The sequence below is a fragment of the Sus scrofa genome, chromosome X (genome assembly GCF_054392235.1).
Source record: "Sus scrofa isolate SSC_HxYL_T2T_F1_AM1 chromosome X, Sscrofa_HxYL_maternal_Yorkshire_Landrace_v2.0, whole genome shotgun sequence".
In the NCBI taxonomy this organism is placed as follows: Eukaryota; Metazoa; Chordata; class Mammalia; order Artiodactyla; family Suidae; genus Sus; species Sus scrofa.
In genome coordinates this window covers 8,537,567-8,554,321 of record NC_139401.1, presented here as the reverse complement: position 1 = coordinate 8,554,321, position 16,755 = coordinate 8,537,567, and the positions used below count along the sequence as shown (strand labels likewise).

At 45.4% G+C, this 16,755-nt stretch overlaps 1 protein-coding gene across 2 annotated transcripts in view; it reads left to right on the top strand.

Annotated features, from left to right (window-relative positions):
* Positions 1 to 16,755, top strand: part of LOC146394458 (anosmin-1) — a 201,539-nt gene that overhangs the window by 128,952 nt on the left and 55,832 nt on the right. For both annotated transcript variants that reach the window (XM_085007096.1, XM_085007097.1), the window contains exons 4-5: positions 3,778 to 4,000; positions 14,582 to 14,766. In XM_085007096.1, the coding sequence (XP_084863222.1) occupies positions 3,778 to 4,000; positions 14,582 to 14,766 (408 nt within the window). The remainder of the gene's footprint in view (positions 1 to 3,777; positions 4,001 to 14,581; positions 14,767 to 16,755) is intronic.

Here is a 16,755-nt window from a genome sequence, read left to right as displayed (position 1 = left end):
AAACAAAATGACAACTATTAGTATCTTTAAAAAAAGCATTCAAGGGAGCTCCAGTGCAGTGGGTTAAGGATCTGGGTTGTCATTGCAGTGGCTTGTGTCACTGCTGGGGCACTGGTTTGATCCTTGGCCCAGAAACATCCATATGACATGGGTGTGGCAAAAAAGAAAGAAAAGCCTCCAAGAATGGTTACCCTCTATTGTTACTATTTCATTCTGTTTTTACCATTTGCCACAGGTAAGTTGAGCTTAGTGTATTGCCCAGGTCAGGTTCTGAAAACACATTTTAGTTATGAGCATGAGATAGGGGAGAGGTTTATAAGAATTAATATTGTGTAGAAAATCAATTAAAATATGAAGGATTTTCTCCTTAACCCAGTGCGCCTAAGGGCGGTTCCCTTCACCAGTTTTCTTTTACAAGCCCTTCTTTGGAGAGACGATGACATCCTGTAGGCACGACCTACTGTAGAAAAAATACATGTTCTTTGAAAGCTGTTGTGTTTTTGGTTTTGCATGTGGTCAGGGCAAACAAACAAACAAAAATTAATCAGCGTAAGGAGTGTCCTGGTGGCCGAGCAGTTATGAATCTGGCATTGTCACTCTTGTGACTTGGGTCCAACCACAGGCCCAGGGAAATTTCTCATACCATGGGTGTGGCCAAAAAAAAAAAAAGAAGAAAGAAACCCAACATTTAGCGTGTCTTCTCTTGCTGCCGTGCGTGTTTATATTTCCATGAAGTTGAAGGGCATAATCATATGGGTAATCACACCTTTCCCAAAACGTTCACATTCCTCCTGACGAGCCTACCAGTAATTAACTTGTGATAGCACAGGACATATGCCATGCTCGATAGTCAGACATTTTTTTTTCCTGTACCCAAATGACCTTTTGCTCACGGGATTTCTAGCTGGCCATCCGGGGACCAATTTACACGTTTTCTTTATATCTAGAGTATTAATATTCACACCTCATTTTTTTTTCTGACCTGTAAGCATTTTTTGTCCTTATGCCATTCAACTCATAAATTCTCATTAAGTGGCGATTAAAGACAGAGAGAGAGCCCTTGTGTACAGATCTCACGTGTTCTCTCATCTGTGTTCAGATCATTAATATTTTTCAGCCTGATCCAAGACAACTATCCAAGATAGTTGATAGAGAACATTAAAATTTGCCTTCAGGAGACGTAAACAATTCAAGTAGAACACCTCTGTAAGAGTACTGTACCAAATAGTTGTAAGATGACCTTTGTGGAAGCTCAAAAACTGGGACTGTTTCTTTGTTGCCAATTTCCGAGGGGCCCAGCTCCCTCCCTCCGATTTCAGTGCCTGGCCTGGAACGATGGAGACCTGTGGATGGGTGGAGGGTCACGCCATAGGAGAAACAGAACCAAACCGTCTCTCTCTCTTTGGCTCATATAACATTTTTGTTAGAATCCCATAAGAATTTGAAAACGTTAAACAGGAAACATGCGGCAGTGAGATGGGAAGAGCCACGTCATTCATTCCCGTCCTGCTGGGTACCTGGTGTGAGCCCACACTGCAAGCCCTGCCTGGTTCTCTGTGTGCACGGTCGCATGCAATCTTCATCACGTCATCGGCACCACTGCAAGCGCTCAGACCCTGTGCAGGCAGGAACTTTTTTCTTTCCATGGTTCTCAACATAATTAGCCCTCAAATTCACATTTTTGAATCCAGAGCAAAAAGGAAAAGATATTACCTTGTACAGAACAACTCTCACAGCGAGTGGAAGATCCAAATTCCTGTGCTAACTGTGATCATTCTGCCTTTATGCTCGCTCGGTGGGCACAAATGTTGGATACCTGTCTTGGCCATTCTTTTGCTTATCTGTGTTTGATTCGGCCCTGTTAGTAAGCAAATGATAAGAGGAGACAACACCGTCTCTGCTTTCTTCTCCCTCCCAGTTCAAGGGCGTGGCGGATGGCACGGAGATGATTAAATGGACGGCACTGATGTTCTGCTTCTGAACTTACACCCCGTTTTCAGAGGCGAAGCAGTTTTGCACGGAGTTGATTTGATTATGCCATAGTGCAGACTAAGGCCCTGTGATTTCCAAGTTAGCAAGCAGTAAACACTTGACAGATTTTTAAAAATTATTTCTGCAGAGAAATCTCAGTCCATGTGGCAGGGGCCCATGATTTCGGTAACCAAGTATTTTCTTTCAGTGCATGTGATATATCAACTTTTTTGAAAGAGGAAAGCTGGCCAACACTCCATAATTGTTACAGATCCCTTTCCTTGATTTCTAACTTTGCTTTGGACCTGAATTTAGAACTTCCAAAGCTGAGGAAGGAAAACGCTTCTAGCGGCGAACAGAAAAATGTACTGCGAAATTGAATGAGAGAGAAAAGCCTTGGCAACTGAGGATGCTTTCCCAATGTTTGTAAAGCTTTGTTTTAGTAAAGTATAGTTGATTTACAGTGTTGTGTCAATTTCTGCTGTACGGCATAGTAAAGTCTTTTTTTTTTTTTTTTTTTTTTTGGCCTTTTCTAGGGCCAATCCTGCGGCATATGGAGGTTCCCAGACTAGGGTCTAATCAGGCTGTAGCCACCAGCCTACGCCAGAGCCACAGCAACGCAGGATCCAAGCTGTGTCTGCAAATTACATCACAGCTCACGGCAACACCGGATCCTTAACCCACTGAGTGAGGCCAGGGATCAAACCCACAACCTCATGGTTCCTAGTCGGATTCGTTAACCACTGAGCGAGGATGGGAACTACCCAGTTTTTTTGTTTGTTTGTTTGTTTTGTCTTTTTGCTATTTCTTTGGGCCGCTCCCACGGCATATGGAGGTTCTCAGGCTAGGGGTTGAATTGGAGCTGTAGCCCCCGGCCTACGCCAGAGCCACAGCAACGCAGGATCCGAGCCGTGTCTGCAACCTACACCACAGCTCACGACAACGCCAGATTGTTAACCCACTGAGCAAGGGCAAGGACCAAACCCGAAACCTCATGGTTCCTAGTCGGATTTGTTAACCACTGTGCCACGTTGGGAAGTCCCTGGAACTACCCAGTTTTTGTTTGTTTGTTTGTTTGTTTTAATTAGCTACAGATTTGTGCCACTTCAGTATTAAAGCCATGGCCTTTGCTCTGTTTTACCTGGAAAGCTCTTAAATTGAAACCGATTTTAACCCAATCAATTCATGTTAGTTTTTCAAACTTCAGGTATAATTATTATCACCAACTTCATTGACCTCTACAGTTTGAGTTCACAGCTTAGAATTATTCTACAATTTGACTTCACGGCTTAGAATTATTCTACAATTTGGGTTCACAGCTTAGAATTATTCCACAATTTGAGTTCATAGCTTAGAATTATTCTACAATTTGAGTTCTCAGCTTAGAATTATTCTACAATTTGAGTTCACAGCTTAGAATTATACGTTTTCTAGCTTGTGTTTCAAATTTTCCACCTTTGAGAACTAATTGAAGTGCATGAAATCTTTCCCTGATATTTAATTGTCAGAGTAATGATGGCTTGACGTACTTTATTTTTTTTTACAATGCTAGAACCCAGAACATATTAATGTGGATGTGTCGCTTGTGTGTATCTGTGGCTTGTAATGTAAAGGTCTAAGTCATGGGTCATGTTCCTTGAGAAAACTGGCATAAAATAACCCTTCTTTAGGAAGAAAGCAAGCGAATACATCTGTTTCGTAAAGCATTCAAGGGAAATTTCAGCGCAGTAAGTGTTTGGACCTGCCTTTCCAATGTCTAGGAAATCAGACCCCACATATCTGGGCTTTTCTTCTCTTGCCTCCCAGCCTCTGTTCCCCAAGAAGAACTACGAATGCCTGACCAGCTGTGAGTTCCTCAAGTACATCCTGTCGGTGAAGCAGGGGGACTGTCCAGCTCCTGAGAAAGCCAGCGGGTTTGCCGCCGCCTGCGTGGAAAGCTGCGAGGTGGACAACGAGTGCTCTGGGGTTAAGAAATGCTGCTCCAATGGATGCGGACACACCTGCCAGGTGCCCAAGACTCTGTACAAAGGTAAGGAGGGAGTGGAGCAGCGTGAATGGAGGGACCCTCCCCAACACGGGGGCCTGTGTGTGCCTGGGGAGGGCGTCAATCAAAGATGTGACCCTGCAAGACAAGACAGACCTACAAGAAAAATTTACGTCTGAAAATATTAACCGCGCCGTAGAGTCGGCTCCCATGAACCCATATTGGGGCCGAGCAAAGCATTCCTATGAATTATTTTTATTTATTTAGTCATTTTTTTTTCAGGGCCACACTCGTGGCATATGGAGGTTCCCAGGCGAGGCGTCGCGTTGATACACCAGAGCCACAGCGACCAGGATCCCAGCCACTTCTGCGACCTACACCACAGCTCATGGCAACGCTGGGTCCTTAATTTACTGAGCAAGGCCAGGGATCGAACCTGTCAGATTCGTTTCCGCCGCACCATGACGGGAACTCCTCTATTTATTTATTTTGTAATTGAAGTATGATGGATGTACAGTATTACGTTCGTTGCAGGGGTACAAGATCATGACTCTGTTTTGTAGATTATCCTGCATTTAAACTTATTACAAAGTAATGGTTCTATCCTGTGAATGCTTTCGGAAGTTAACAGGTAGGAAGGCCGCTCTCAATTCAGGAGCTTTTATGTGTTTTTCTCCAGTATGAGTAAATCAGTTAAGCTCCACTGGCGACTGTGGAGTAAATATATGGCTTTTGGCTCCCTTAATCAATAGAAATTGATAAGAGGCCCGAAAGGAAAATTCAGGTAAAACTTTCCGGGGGGCTTTGCTGCCGCAGTGGGGAGTAAAGCAAGCAACAGGTTCCCTTGCTTGCTGGCTGGGCGGGTGGAGTGCCAAGCTGATTCCTCACATGGGGCGAGGGTAGAGGCGGATCCGGTGGTCAGGCCAGGGGGGTGGCTAAGGTGGTCTGCCCACCCCTTTGGTGCTGCGTGCAGGGGGGGTGCAGAGTACCTGCTCTTGCTCCCCATGCCCTGCTCTTGCTGTGCGCTCTTCACAAGTGGCAGTTGAGCCTTTAGATGTTTTGTATCTTCTTGTTCATAATTTGTCCCAACTGCACCTGTCCGCAGTTATTTTTAGTCTCTACATTCCTCAGTAGTTTCTATGTATTTTGTTGCTCCAGAAGTTGTTTGATCAGGTGCAAGCACTGCAGCAAAGGGTCCCAGGTCCCAGGTCCCAGGTCCTGGCCTGTGTCAAGTAGATTTAAATCCTTGGAAAATAGGCTGAGGATGGGGCACCCTTGAAAAAGGCATAATCCGTGCTTGAGTCTTGTGGTTTCTCTGTTGACATGATCCAGGGCAGAAGCATGTTTGCAGGGACTTATTTTGAGCTGATATTTTGATTTGTCTCTTGAGACCCTGGATGGAGGAATTGCCCTCTTCCAAAAGATGGAGGAGGGGGGGAGTGCAGCTTATCAAACATTTGAGCAGATGTAATAGTTGACATTCCCAGGCAGTTTCTAGAGCACCGAACCCCTTGGGCTAAGTGCTTCTTGCCTCTTGTTGTACATGTCACTAAGTTCTTTTACGCCAAATTCACGCTGTGGTATTATGTGCCGTTTGGGATATATCATCAAAACATCCCATGAGAGACCTCACATTATTTTGGGGTCTAATTTGAAGAGAAAAATAGAATCCATCACTAGGCATTATTCAGTACAGATGGAAAGAGAACTCTCTGTCTCTCTCTCTCACACACACACCCCCTAAGTTTATATTGTTGCAGTGCTGGTTTTGAAGTATGTGCTCACTCTTTTCAGAAGTTCCTTCATTCTTTTTTTTTTTTTTTTTTTTTTTTTTTTGTCTTTTTGCTATTTCTTGGGCTGCTCCCACAGCATATGGAGGTTCCCAGGCTAGGGGTCTAATCGGAGCCGTAGCCACTGGCCTATGCCAGAGCCACAGCAACGCAACGCAGGATCCGAGCCACGTCTGCAACCTACAGCACAGCTCACGGCAACGCCGGATCATTAACCTACTGAGCAAGGGCAGGGACCGAACCCGCAACCTCATGGTTCCTAGTCGGATTCGTTAACCACTGCGCCACGAGGGGAACTCCAGAAGTTCCTTCATTCTTAAGCTTCTAACACACATCACCCACGGTCACTTTCCTGCTTGGAAATACTCTCACCGGAAATCTGTGCCATCCATCCAGTTCTCCATTTTCCCCCTAAGATCCTTGCAAACTGCCACAAATACTGTCTCAGATTCACAATAATTGTTGCTTTCTCTTCCTTAAGAGATGGATATTTTTTGAGTGGATTTAAAGTTTTATTGTTTCCACCGCTTTTGTCATCAACTACATAAAATCACTTCTACAAAATCTAACACCTTTTCATTTTTCAGATGTCTACTGTCAGGAAACCTTTTCTGTTATTACAGATCATTTGCTATTTAAGTGTGCGCGTTTACCATAAAAATGGATGCTTTTAGAATGATGGTTGAAAACCCATTTGTAAAACCTTTATTGTTTTAAAAGTAGGGCATTTCAAAGAGGCACTATGAATTAGAATATGCTTTTCATGTGAAAGCAGTGAAGAGTCAGTATGAATTTCAAGTATGGCTGGTTCCCGGAGAATCAGGGAAATATTCTACAAAGGGCCAGCATACAGGATGAATGATTAAAGCATACCTGCAGTTTAAACCTAGGCTTAACTAAATACAGCAGATTCTTTTCAAAAGTGCTGAAGGCACCTTTCGACTCCAGTAATTCTTGCCTTGAATGTTTGTGGACAGGCAGTCCAGGGAGATGTAACCACGGATAGAATAAACAGCCTCTCTTTAGAGTGACTTTTCTATAATGAGCAAAGGATGACATAGTGCGATTTTGGGGGAAAAAATATATATATATGTAGACATAAATCTTTTTCCTTGCTCTCTGAAGGAAGGCCAGTCTCCATGCCCTGGGAGGACTTGACCCAATTTGACAGTAATCCAAAAAGGATTCTGGTGCCAGTGGTTCCAGCCTCTGTGGGGAAGGATCCATTGAGACCCAGTGCTTGGCTTTGCAAGGAGAGAGACATGTGCAGCCAGACCGCATGCATGCAAACCCATCTGACGTTTTCCAAGTCCCAGCTACCACTGTCCTTCTCAACTGCGCTCTTTCTGTCCCAAAACAACCCGTGTGAAGTGAGCCTGCCTGTCTCCCTCTGCTTGTCCCAGATCTGTGTGGACACTTTGCTTAGGAAGAGGGAGCTCCGTCCTTGGTTGAGGTGGACGAGTCTTGCTCTCAGTTCACAAGAGCTGAAGCTGGGCTTGCAGGCTGTCTCAACCTGCTGGTTGGCAGCAGAACTTTCACACCTGTTCCCACCTGGGCAGCTCTCCTGTCATTTTTATTTTGACTCTATCCAGTGACCATAATGGGACCATAAACTTCAAGCTCTCTTTGGGCACCAGTGTATTCTTCTATTATAGGTCCATATCCAATAGCTTAAATCAGATAAAATCACTGGTTGATCAAATGTTTTTGACTAATAACATAGAGGTTTTTTTTCTTTCAACTTAATTTTCAACTCATTTGTAAAGCTGTAATGTTTGTTTGTTTGTTCATTTATTTATGTCTTTTCTAGGGCCACACCTGCAGCATATGGAGGTTCCCAAGCTAGAGGTCCAATCAGAGCTGTAGCCACCGGCCTACGACAGAGCCACAGCAATGCGGGATCCAAGCCACATTTGCCACAGCTCATGGCAACACCCGGATCCTTAACCCACTGAGTGAGGCCAGGGATCAAACCCGCAACCTCATGGTTCCTAGTCAGATTCATCAACCACTGAGCCATGATGGGGACTCCTAACACTGTAATGTTTAAATTAAATACAAACTGTACCTTATGAAGAACCAAATTCTATTGGACAAACCTATAAGTTCCTCTTGTGCTTCTATTTTATTATTTCTTTTGTTTTTTAACGCAAAGTTGATAGGGTTTTTTTTTAGGGCCACACCTATGGCATATGGGAGTTCCCAGGCTAGGGATCAAATTAGAGCTGCAGCTACCAGCCTACACCACAGCCACAGCAACGTGGGATCCGAGTTGCATCTGCGACCCACACCACAGCTTACAGCAACATCGGATCCTTAACCCACTGAGCAAGGCCAGGAATCGAAGCCACAGCCTCATGGATACGAGTCAGGTTCATTGATGATTTTCCTATTGACCTGTCATCTCATACGAAATCCCAAAGAGCATTTTCATAAAATCGTCCCCGTTTTGAGTTTAAAAGTCACTGATGTGACCTGGATCTACAAGAGCTGATACATTTCACTTCAATCAGTATTTATTGACTGTGTGTTGGGAGTTTCGAGGAGTGCCTGACATGGCTTAGGATCCATACTGAGCCCTGGAGTACAGCATTAAAGGACACCAGCCTCCCCAGGCGGTAGTTCCTATTCAAGGTAACTAGGTCCACAGTCATTTAAGAGGAGCGATCACTTTCCCAGCTTGTGCCATAAATGGATACATACCAACTCCTATCCCGTTTTTCCTTTTGCCACTTATTGGATTAATGGAAAAATTAATTTAACTATATGGAAACACCGAAGTATTTTGTTTGGTTCATGTGGAAGGGAAGGTGGGTGGTGAGGGCTGTACGGATTCCGTTGCTTCAACAGCTTTATGTGCTGCAGACTTGAGTTTTTTAAAAAGCGTGTGTTTTGAAAAGATGATTGATAGAATGTCCCATGATGTTGGAGCATGTCCCTTGGGTTCTGCTGTGACAAGTGCACTTTCCAAGTTAACTTTACAGGCTGGTGTTACAGTCGGACACAAAGGAAGACAGCAGAGAGCTTTGCCTCCGCCCCTCACATAAACAATGTTACGAGCAGCCTCCTGGAAGACTTGAAAATGGTTTTTATTTATTTTTTCTTCTTTTTTGGGCCTCACCACAGCATACGGAAGTGCCCAGGTGAGGGGTCAAATTGGAGCTGCTGCTGCTGCTGGCCCGCACCACGGCCACAGCAACGCCACATCCGAGCTGCACCTGCAACCTCCACCACAGCTCATGGCCATGTTGGATCCTCAACCCACTGAGGCCGGGGATCGAACCCGCATCCTCGTGGATCCTGGTGGTGTTTGTGACCCACTGAGCCACAATGGGCGCTCCTGAAAATGTTAACAGGGGTAAACCAGGCCCAAGATGTGAGCCCTCTGAACAGCACACTGTCACGGGGTTCTGGGATGTTCATAGGCTGGTCTTCTGGGGGTGAAACACCAGCTACAGCTCCTCGGGACACTGGTTGCCCCTTTATTCACACCTGTTTTAGATCTGGTGACAGCTTAGGTGGACTCTCCTCTCTAGGGATGATGCTTGATTATTTTACTGCCTCTTCTGACTCCCCACTGCTGCAGCTGGATTGGGGAGGGGAGGAGAAAAGCCAACACTGTTTTCCAAACATAAAGATTCAGAGGTATCTGGCCAGTCAGCTAGCTTGGGGCCACACACAGCCCTGAGGTTCCTTTCCAGGCATGAGCCAGGAATGGATCCTGTATCAGTCAGTTTCTTTTCAACAAGATATAATGATGGAGTTGATTTACAATTTCCATGAATTTCAATATTTGAAATATATTACTCTCAGGATTTTAGAGACCGACCACTTCTTGCAAATTAATTTTCACATTTTGAATACAGTGACCAAATGCCTTAATGTGATAGAAACGCACATGCCTTGAGTGCATTGTCTTTATGAAATAAATGAAGAAAGTGTCAGTTATTGAATCACGGGAACGCGTCTTGCTGCATTTTCATACCATTTAGACCTTTGACGAGTATTTTTGCACAAAGAGCCAAAATTGTGTGATTTGCAACTGTTGATTGTCTTTACTGATTTTTCTGTGAGTATAGTTGCAGCATTTTTTGAAGCATTGGGTTTCTGTTCCTTTGATTTCACCAAAACACTTGTTATACTTTAAGGGAAAAAAATGCACTTATATTGTCATGTGTTAGGGGATGTTATATGATAGCATTTTTGAATTTTTTAACAGACTGGTTTAGATTTCAGATGACCAATTTGTTCAAAAATAATTTGAAAAAAGAGAAAAATACTAGTCATTTCCATAATACAAACCACAAGGAGCGAACCATCCTCCCTGTCTGGCTCTGCAGTTGGGATGCTGGTTGAGCTCACAAGGGCTGTGGAAGGAGCCACAGTGGGGGCCGGGGGGCCAGGGCCGAGCCCCATCTGCACACAATTACAGCCAAGCGCTGGAGTTCCTCCCAATCAAGGGAGCCAGCTGACCCTAATGCGAAGCAGATGGACCGTTTCTGAACATGTAAAGTGCAAGATTATTGCACATCCTAATTAAAGAGATTTTTAAATGAAGGAATTTGAGCTGACATGGCCCTGATGTTCATCATGTTCGGTGAAGGCTCTTGGTGGTTGAATGCTGTTCAAGATGAGAGCCTTGGGAGCAAGGGGATTCGGAGGCTTGGTTTGCGGCTGATGAGTTCGGGTTACTTCAGCGGCTGGAAGATTTACTCTAGCTGCGCTTATACATGGAGAGCCAAGGAGAAAGATGGGTTTGGAAGTCTCAGAGAAAGTGCTGTGTGAGGTTAAGGCGCTAACCAGTCATGTCCTTTTTAAACAGTAAGTAAGGAATATTCGAGTCGTGTGACCTTCATGGCAAAGGGAACTGTGAGTTCCTTGAAAGGATGCTTGTAGAGCAGATGGCACTGACTACCTGTGATAAGTCTTCTCTTTTCCCTATGTGACCCCCAAGCAGAGAGGGCCTTCCCATGGTCACAAAGATTTACGTGAACATTCTGGGAGTTCCCGTCATGGCTCAGTGGTTAACGAATCCGACTAGGAACCATGAGGTGGCAGGTTCGATCCCTGGCCTTGCTCAGTGGGTTAAGGGTCTGATGTTGCTGTGAGCTTTGCTGTAGGATGCAGACACAGCTCGGATCCTGCATTGCTGTGGCTTTGGTATAGGCCGGCGGCTACAGCTCCGATTTCACCCTTAGCCTGGGAACCCCCATATGCCACAGAAGTGTCTGTAGAAAAGGCAAAAAGACAAAAAAAAAAAAAAGGAAGATTTATGTGAACACTCTGGTGTCATGTTAAGTCCCCAGGTGTATTCTTTTTTTTTTTTTTTTTTTTTTTTTGTCTTTTTGCTATTTCTTTGGGCTGCTCCCACGGCATATGGAGGTTCCCAGGCTAGGGGTCAAATCGGAGCTGTAGCCCAGGGCCTACGCCAGAGCCACAGCAACGCAGAATCTGAGCCATGTCTGCAACCTACACCACAGCTCACGGCAACGCTGGATCCTTAACCCACTGAGCAAGGGCAGGGGCTGAACCCGCAACCTCATGGTTCCTAGTCAGATTCGTTAATCACTGCACCACGACGGGAACTCCCCCAGGTGTATTCTTGAGAGACAAATAGGAAAGCCGCTTAGGCTGTCCTTCAGCGGCCAGCTCTGGACCGTCTACTTGTGCAGAATGCGTTCTTCTGGGATATGGTGAGGCGGGGACTGAAGGAGGCACGTTCCCTGACCTCTGGGGCTCGAGCTTAGTGGGGGAAGCAGACACGGTCACATGAGCTTGCTGTGGTCAGAGACAGCTAAGTGCACGTCTCTACAGCGGCAGGAATGGAGCAGAGAGTGGAGCCTTCATTACCAGTTGGAAGGCTTAGGGAAAGTGACCCCAAAGGGTGGCATGTTGACTTAGCCTGGACATATTCTACAGTCTGTAGTCAGCAAGTAGAAGGAAAGACTTTCCAGAACGAAGAAGGTAGCACGGACAGGCCGGGGCAGTAGGGCGTACACCGCAGTGTGTTTTTGGCCAAGCTGCGCAAAGGCAGGGGTTGTGACAAATATGTAAACGGTGCCCAGGGATCAACTGAAAGTTAGGTGCTGGTGACCATGGATGCCTTGAGTGAGATGCAGAGGCGTTTCCCCTTCATTCTACAGAAAGCAGGCTGTCGTTGAATATTCTGGAAGGGCAAGGAGAGCCTGCCTCCTCCCCCGGAAGAAAACAGTCACATAAGACGACCAGGAGGGAATTCACGCAGGGATGGATGTGTGGAGATGGGTGGGAACGCTACGGTGAGGGGCCAGACCAGAGGAGAAAGTACCTAAAACAGGTGGTCACCATGGAGACGGAAGCTCTGGGAGCTCCTGAAAGGGCCTTCTGCAGAAAAACAGTGGGAGGTTGGTAGGCGGGAGAATAGAACAACAGGTTTTCAGAAGACTGAGCTATCTAGAGCCTGGAGTTGTCATGAAGGTACATCCTGGGGGAGCAGGGGGAGCTGGGGAGATGTTCAAGGTAGGTCTTGTGCAGGCAGATGAGGAGCCTGCAGCCTGGGGCGCAGGCGGAGTTGGGGGCAGATCTGAGCATCGCTTGCTTAGCACAAATATTCCAGTCATGAAAGCAGACACGTAGGATTATTACACATAAGATTACCTACATGTAAGATTACACGTAGGTGGAGTTGCCATCGTGGGTCGCTCAGCAGTAACGAACCTGACTAATATCCATGAGGACGCGGGTTTGATCCCTGGCCTTGTTCAGTGGGTTAAGGATCCGGTGTTACTGTGGTGTGGATCAGATGAGGCTCAGATCTTGCGTGGCTGTGGCTGTGGCTGCCCACTGCTGCCCAATTCGACCCCTAGCCTGGGAACTTCCTTTAAAACGGCCCTAAAAAGACAAAAAAAAAAAAAAAAAAAAAAAAAAAAAAAAAAAAAAAAGATTACACGTAGGCATATACGTGAGATTATTATAACACAAGCTTGAAAACTCTTGTGTTGGGCCCCAGCAGGACAAAGACGGACAGAGAAGTCTCACCCCAACCAGGAAAGCCAGAGCCCTCAGAATCCGCGGTCGGGGCTGTGGAAGCCACGTGTCTGCTCTGCCTTTCCAAGTGGCTTTTCCTACTTCCATATGTATTAAGAGGCAGAACATTGAGAGAAACCTGAGATCAGGTCATAGCTCCAGGCAATTGATTTAATCTTGCTCAGACTCAGTTCCCTAATGTTTTAAATGTAGGTATTTAACCCTTCACCCACTTCATGAAGGAGCCAATGAGACCTGGTGAGAGAAAGGGCAGCAGCACCCAGATAGAGCCCATCTTTAAGTCAAAATAGAGAGAGTGCCGGAGGGGTGGTGAACACGATTCTCTAGGAGATCGTTCTTAAAACTTAATGACCTTTTGAGCAGATATACATATGCCAATTTTTTGACTTTTTAAATTTTTATGAAAAAAATCTGCATTATAGTTGATTTACAGGGTTGGGCCAATTTCTGCTGTATAGCCTAATGACCCAGTTGTTCACATATATTCATTCTTTTTCTCAGATCATCCTCCATCATGGTCTATCCCAGGAGACTGGATAGAGCTCCCTGTGCTGGACAGCAGGAGCTCATTGCTTATGCATTCTCAACGTCATAGTTTGCATCTACTAACCTCAAACTTCCCGGCCACATGTGCCATTTTAAAATTATCCAACTCTATTCACCCCCGTGTTTAATAACTTTTAAAATTTCCCAAGACAAGATTTAGCCTGAATTAAGATCCAAATGAAATTCAGCTGCCTCTCAGACATGCATCAGATCTCACTTATATTTTGTATGTGCCCATTTTCCAGTTTCCTCTGTTTAAACTTAACAAATGCAAAAAGAAGAGCAGCATCCTGCACTAACGTTTTCAAGTGAGTTGTCAGTGCTTGAAGCAAATGTTCCTTCTCAGTGGAGAATAATTGTAGTGGCACCTGGGGTTCTTGGTTTTGATGCTGCTTGACCCTCATGTTGCCGTCTCTTCTACCTGATTTGGTTAGTTTTAGATATAACCTCTTAGGAGTCCGTGTTTCTTTTGAAATCCCCTTTCCATAATGGCTACTATTTTGAACGGTGGTTCTTGAATCTCTCAGTCATCAAGGCAACTTGAATGCCCTGTAGGGGGAGAAGAAATCAAAATGATTAACTGCTTTCAAATGAGACACCTGTGAGGGACGTTTGAAGCCAGGCGCTCACTCGTGCCAAGACCAAACAGTATACATTCATCATTTTCCAATTTTATACGGTACGTCTATAGGGGAGCGCCTCAGCAATCAATTGTGGAATCCACAAGACCCATGCTTTGGAAATCACTCTTGTAAGATTGACCACATGAGAGGATTGGGCTTTGTAATGTTTTCCTTACAAGGAAAACTCCCTGCGTTGGAAAGGACAGCAGGCTTGGGAACCGTGTTCTCACGGCCCTAGAGTTTATCAGCAGAGAGACCATGTTAAGTGAGAGAAGGGACTTGAACTCTTCCTGTCACCTCTCATGAATTCCGTGCGAGGCTCCAGGGATGCGGTTTGGTAAATAACGCCATTCATTTGGAAGAATGCATGCAAACAAATTGCTCTTGAGGTTACTGGGGAGACAAAACTTTATTCAGCATCAGGAATCAATGTAGACCCTCTTAAAAAAAATGGGAGAGTGAAACAACATAGTGTCAGGGATTTCACGTGGGCACCCCTGGTCTGGAGAAGCTGCCTGTAAGAAATGAAATAGAGGGAGGCTCGGTTGTCATGAGATGCCATTTGTCTCTTCCTCAGATTGTCTCCTCCGTGGTCGGAGTCACGGGCAGCCTGTCTTAAAATTGGCGTGGTTCTGTTTCAGGCGTCCCCCTGAAGCCCAGGAAGGAGCTACGATTCACAGAGCTGCAGTCTGGACAGCTGGAGGTCAAGTGGTCCTCGAAATTCAATATTTCCATCGAGCCGGTGATCTACGTGGTACAGAGGAGATGGAATTACGGAATCCACCCTAGTGAAGACGACGCCACGCCCTGGCAGACCATAGCCCAGGTTAGTGCTTTGGAGGCTTGTGTTCCCCTGAGGCCATGTCCCCCGCAAGGGACAGGGAGAAAATGAACATGCTGTGCTCAGTCAGAACAGCCCGGCCACCGAAATCCCTCCGTCCAACGTGGATGCCTCCTGTGGATCCACGGAAGATCGGAGGGGCTCCGTAGGTATAACCTGGTCCCACTTACAAACTCAGCTCAATTCTCACAGCGCATGTGGAAGGAAGGGAATCGCCTCTTGAGCATTCCCATTTATTTCCTTCAAAAACTACCTTTCCTTGAGCAAAACTGAACCGGCTAGAGTGAGGGAGATGTGACACCCGTAGAGCCGGTTCATGTGATATTTGATCTTTCGAGTGACTTCTGTGTTTGTCCCACACGGGACTTCAGGAAGCTTTGTAGAAAGGTTCTTCAAACGACATTAAGGGGGAGCAGCCAGAAGCTCATCATTTTCCCCTCGGCACTTTCTTCTTCTTCTGAGTCAACTCACCGCCCAAGAGGCCACCTGCATGGCGGTCCTCCCCCATTTATCTCCCCCGTTTATCTCCCTCTCTGTCTTGTGGATGAGAACAGCAAAATATGTTCTCTCTTTGTAAGAGCTATTAAATGGACTGCCAACTGTAAGAGAGCTGCACGGATGGAGACAGAGAATAAATTCTCAATAGCAAAGTGCTTCATGCTTTTCAACAACGAAAATGCCATCTCCACATGCAGGTCCACTGGGAAAAGTTCTGTCTGTAGGTTGATCAGATCATCCTTCTCCAAGGACAAGATGCCCATGACTTATTCAGTAAACATGAAATACTTGTCAATATTCGGGTTTGGGGAAGAAGAATTTGGTCCCCCTTTCAACAGTAGCATCTCGAAGAGGATGAACACTAAAATACGTTAAAAATGCCCAAATCAGTGAGTAATGTGATGTTAAGAGAAGGTTTGGTTTGGTTTTTGTTTTTTGTCTTTGCTTTTTAGGGTCACGCCTGTGGTATATGGAAGTTCCCAGGCTAGGGGTTGAACTGGAGCTGCAGCTGCAGGACTATACCACAGCCACAGCAACGTGGGATCCAAGCCCCATCTGCAACCTATACCACAGCTCACAGCAACACTGGATCTTTATCCCACTGAGCAAGGCCAGGGATTGAACCGGCAACCTCATGGATACTAGTTGGGTTTGTAACCCACTGAGCTACAACGGGACCTGCTAAGAAATATCTTAAATTAGGAAAAGAAAATTGGTCAGGTAAATTTTGAAATTATATCCCATACCTATTTTGTTAAAATGCTTTTTTTGTCTTTTTAGGGCTGCACTCATGGCTTATGGAGGTTCCCAGGCTAGGGGTTGAATCAGAGCTGTAGCTGCCAGCCTATGCTACAGCAATAGCAATGCGGGATGTGAGCTGCATCTGCGACCTACCCCACAGCTCACGGCAATGCTGGATCCTCAACCCATTGAGCAAGACCAGGGGTAAAACCTGTGTCCTCATGGATACTAGTCAGATTTGTTTCCAATGATCCACAGCAGGAACAACCTAAAACTTTTGCTTTAAGAAAGCATAAAGCTGTTCAGAATACCACCTGAAATTATTCTTGATTTACATGGCATGCTCCCTTAAACAGTGGTGCAGTATCATTTGTAAGTTTTCCAAATTATGGAATTTCCCAGTAGTTCCAAATCATAAATTCAAAGATTTATGAATATAACTGATGATAAGACCTTCTCTTTCATATCTTGATTTTTGGAGCGAGGAAGAGCCTTGGACTGTTGTTGTCATGACTCTCTTCACCAGTTGCCACCACACACAATGCTTCCTTTGCTAAGTGCTGTGGACAGCATGCTGACTTTCCTTTCTTACATTGAAGGCTAAAAAGAAACACAAACGTGGGTGAAGATGTTTCTCAAATCCTGCCAAAGAGGTAGAACGCCACGCTTAAGGGTTCACGCTCTTCCTTTGATCTCGGAAACATTTAGCTCCTTTTGAATGTTCAAGGGCCTCTG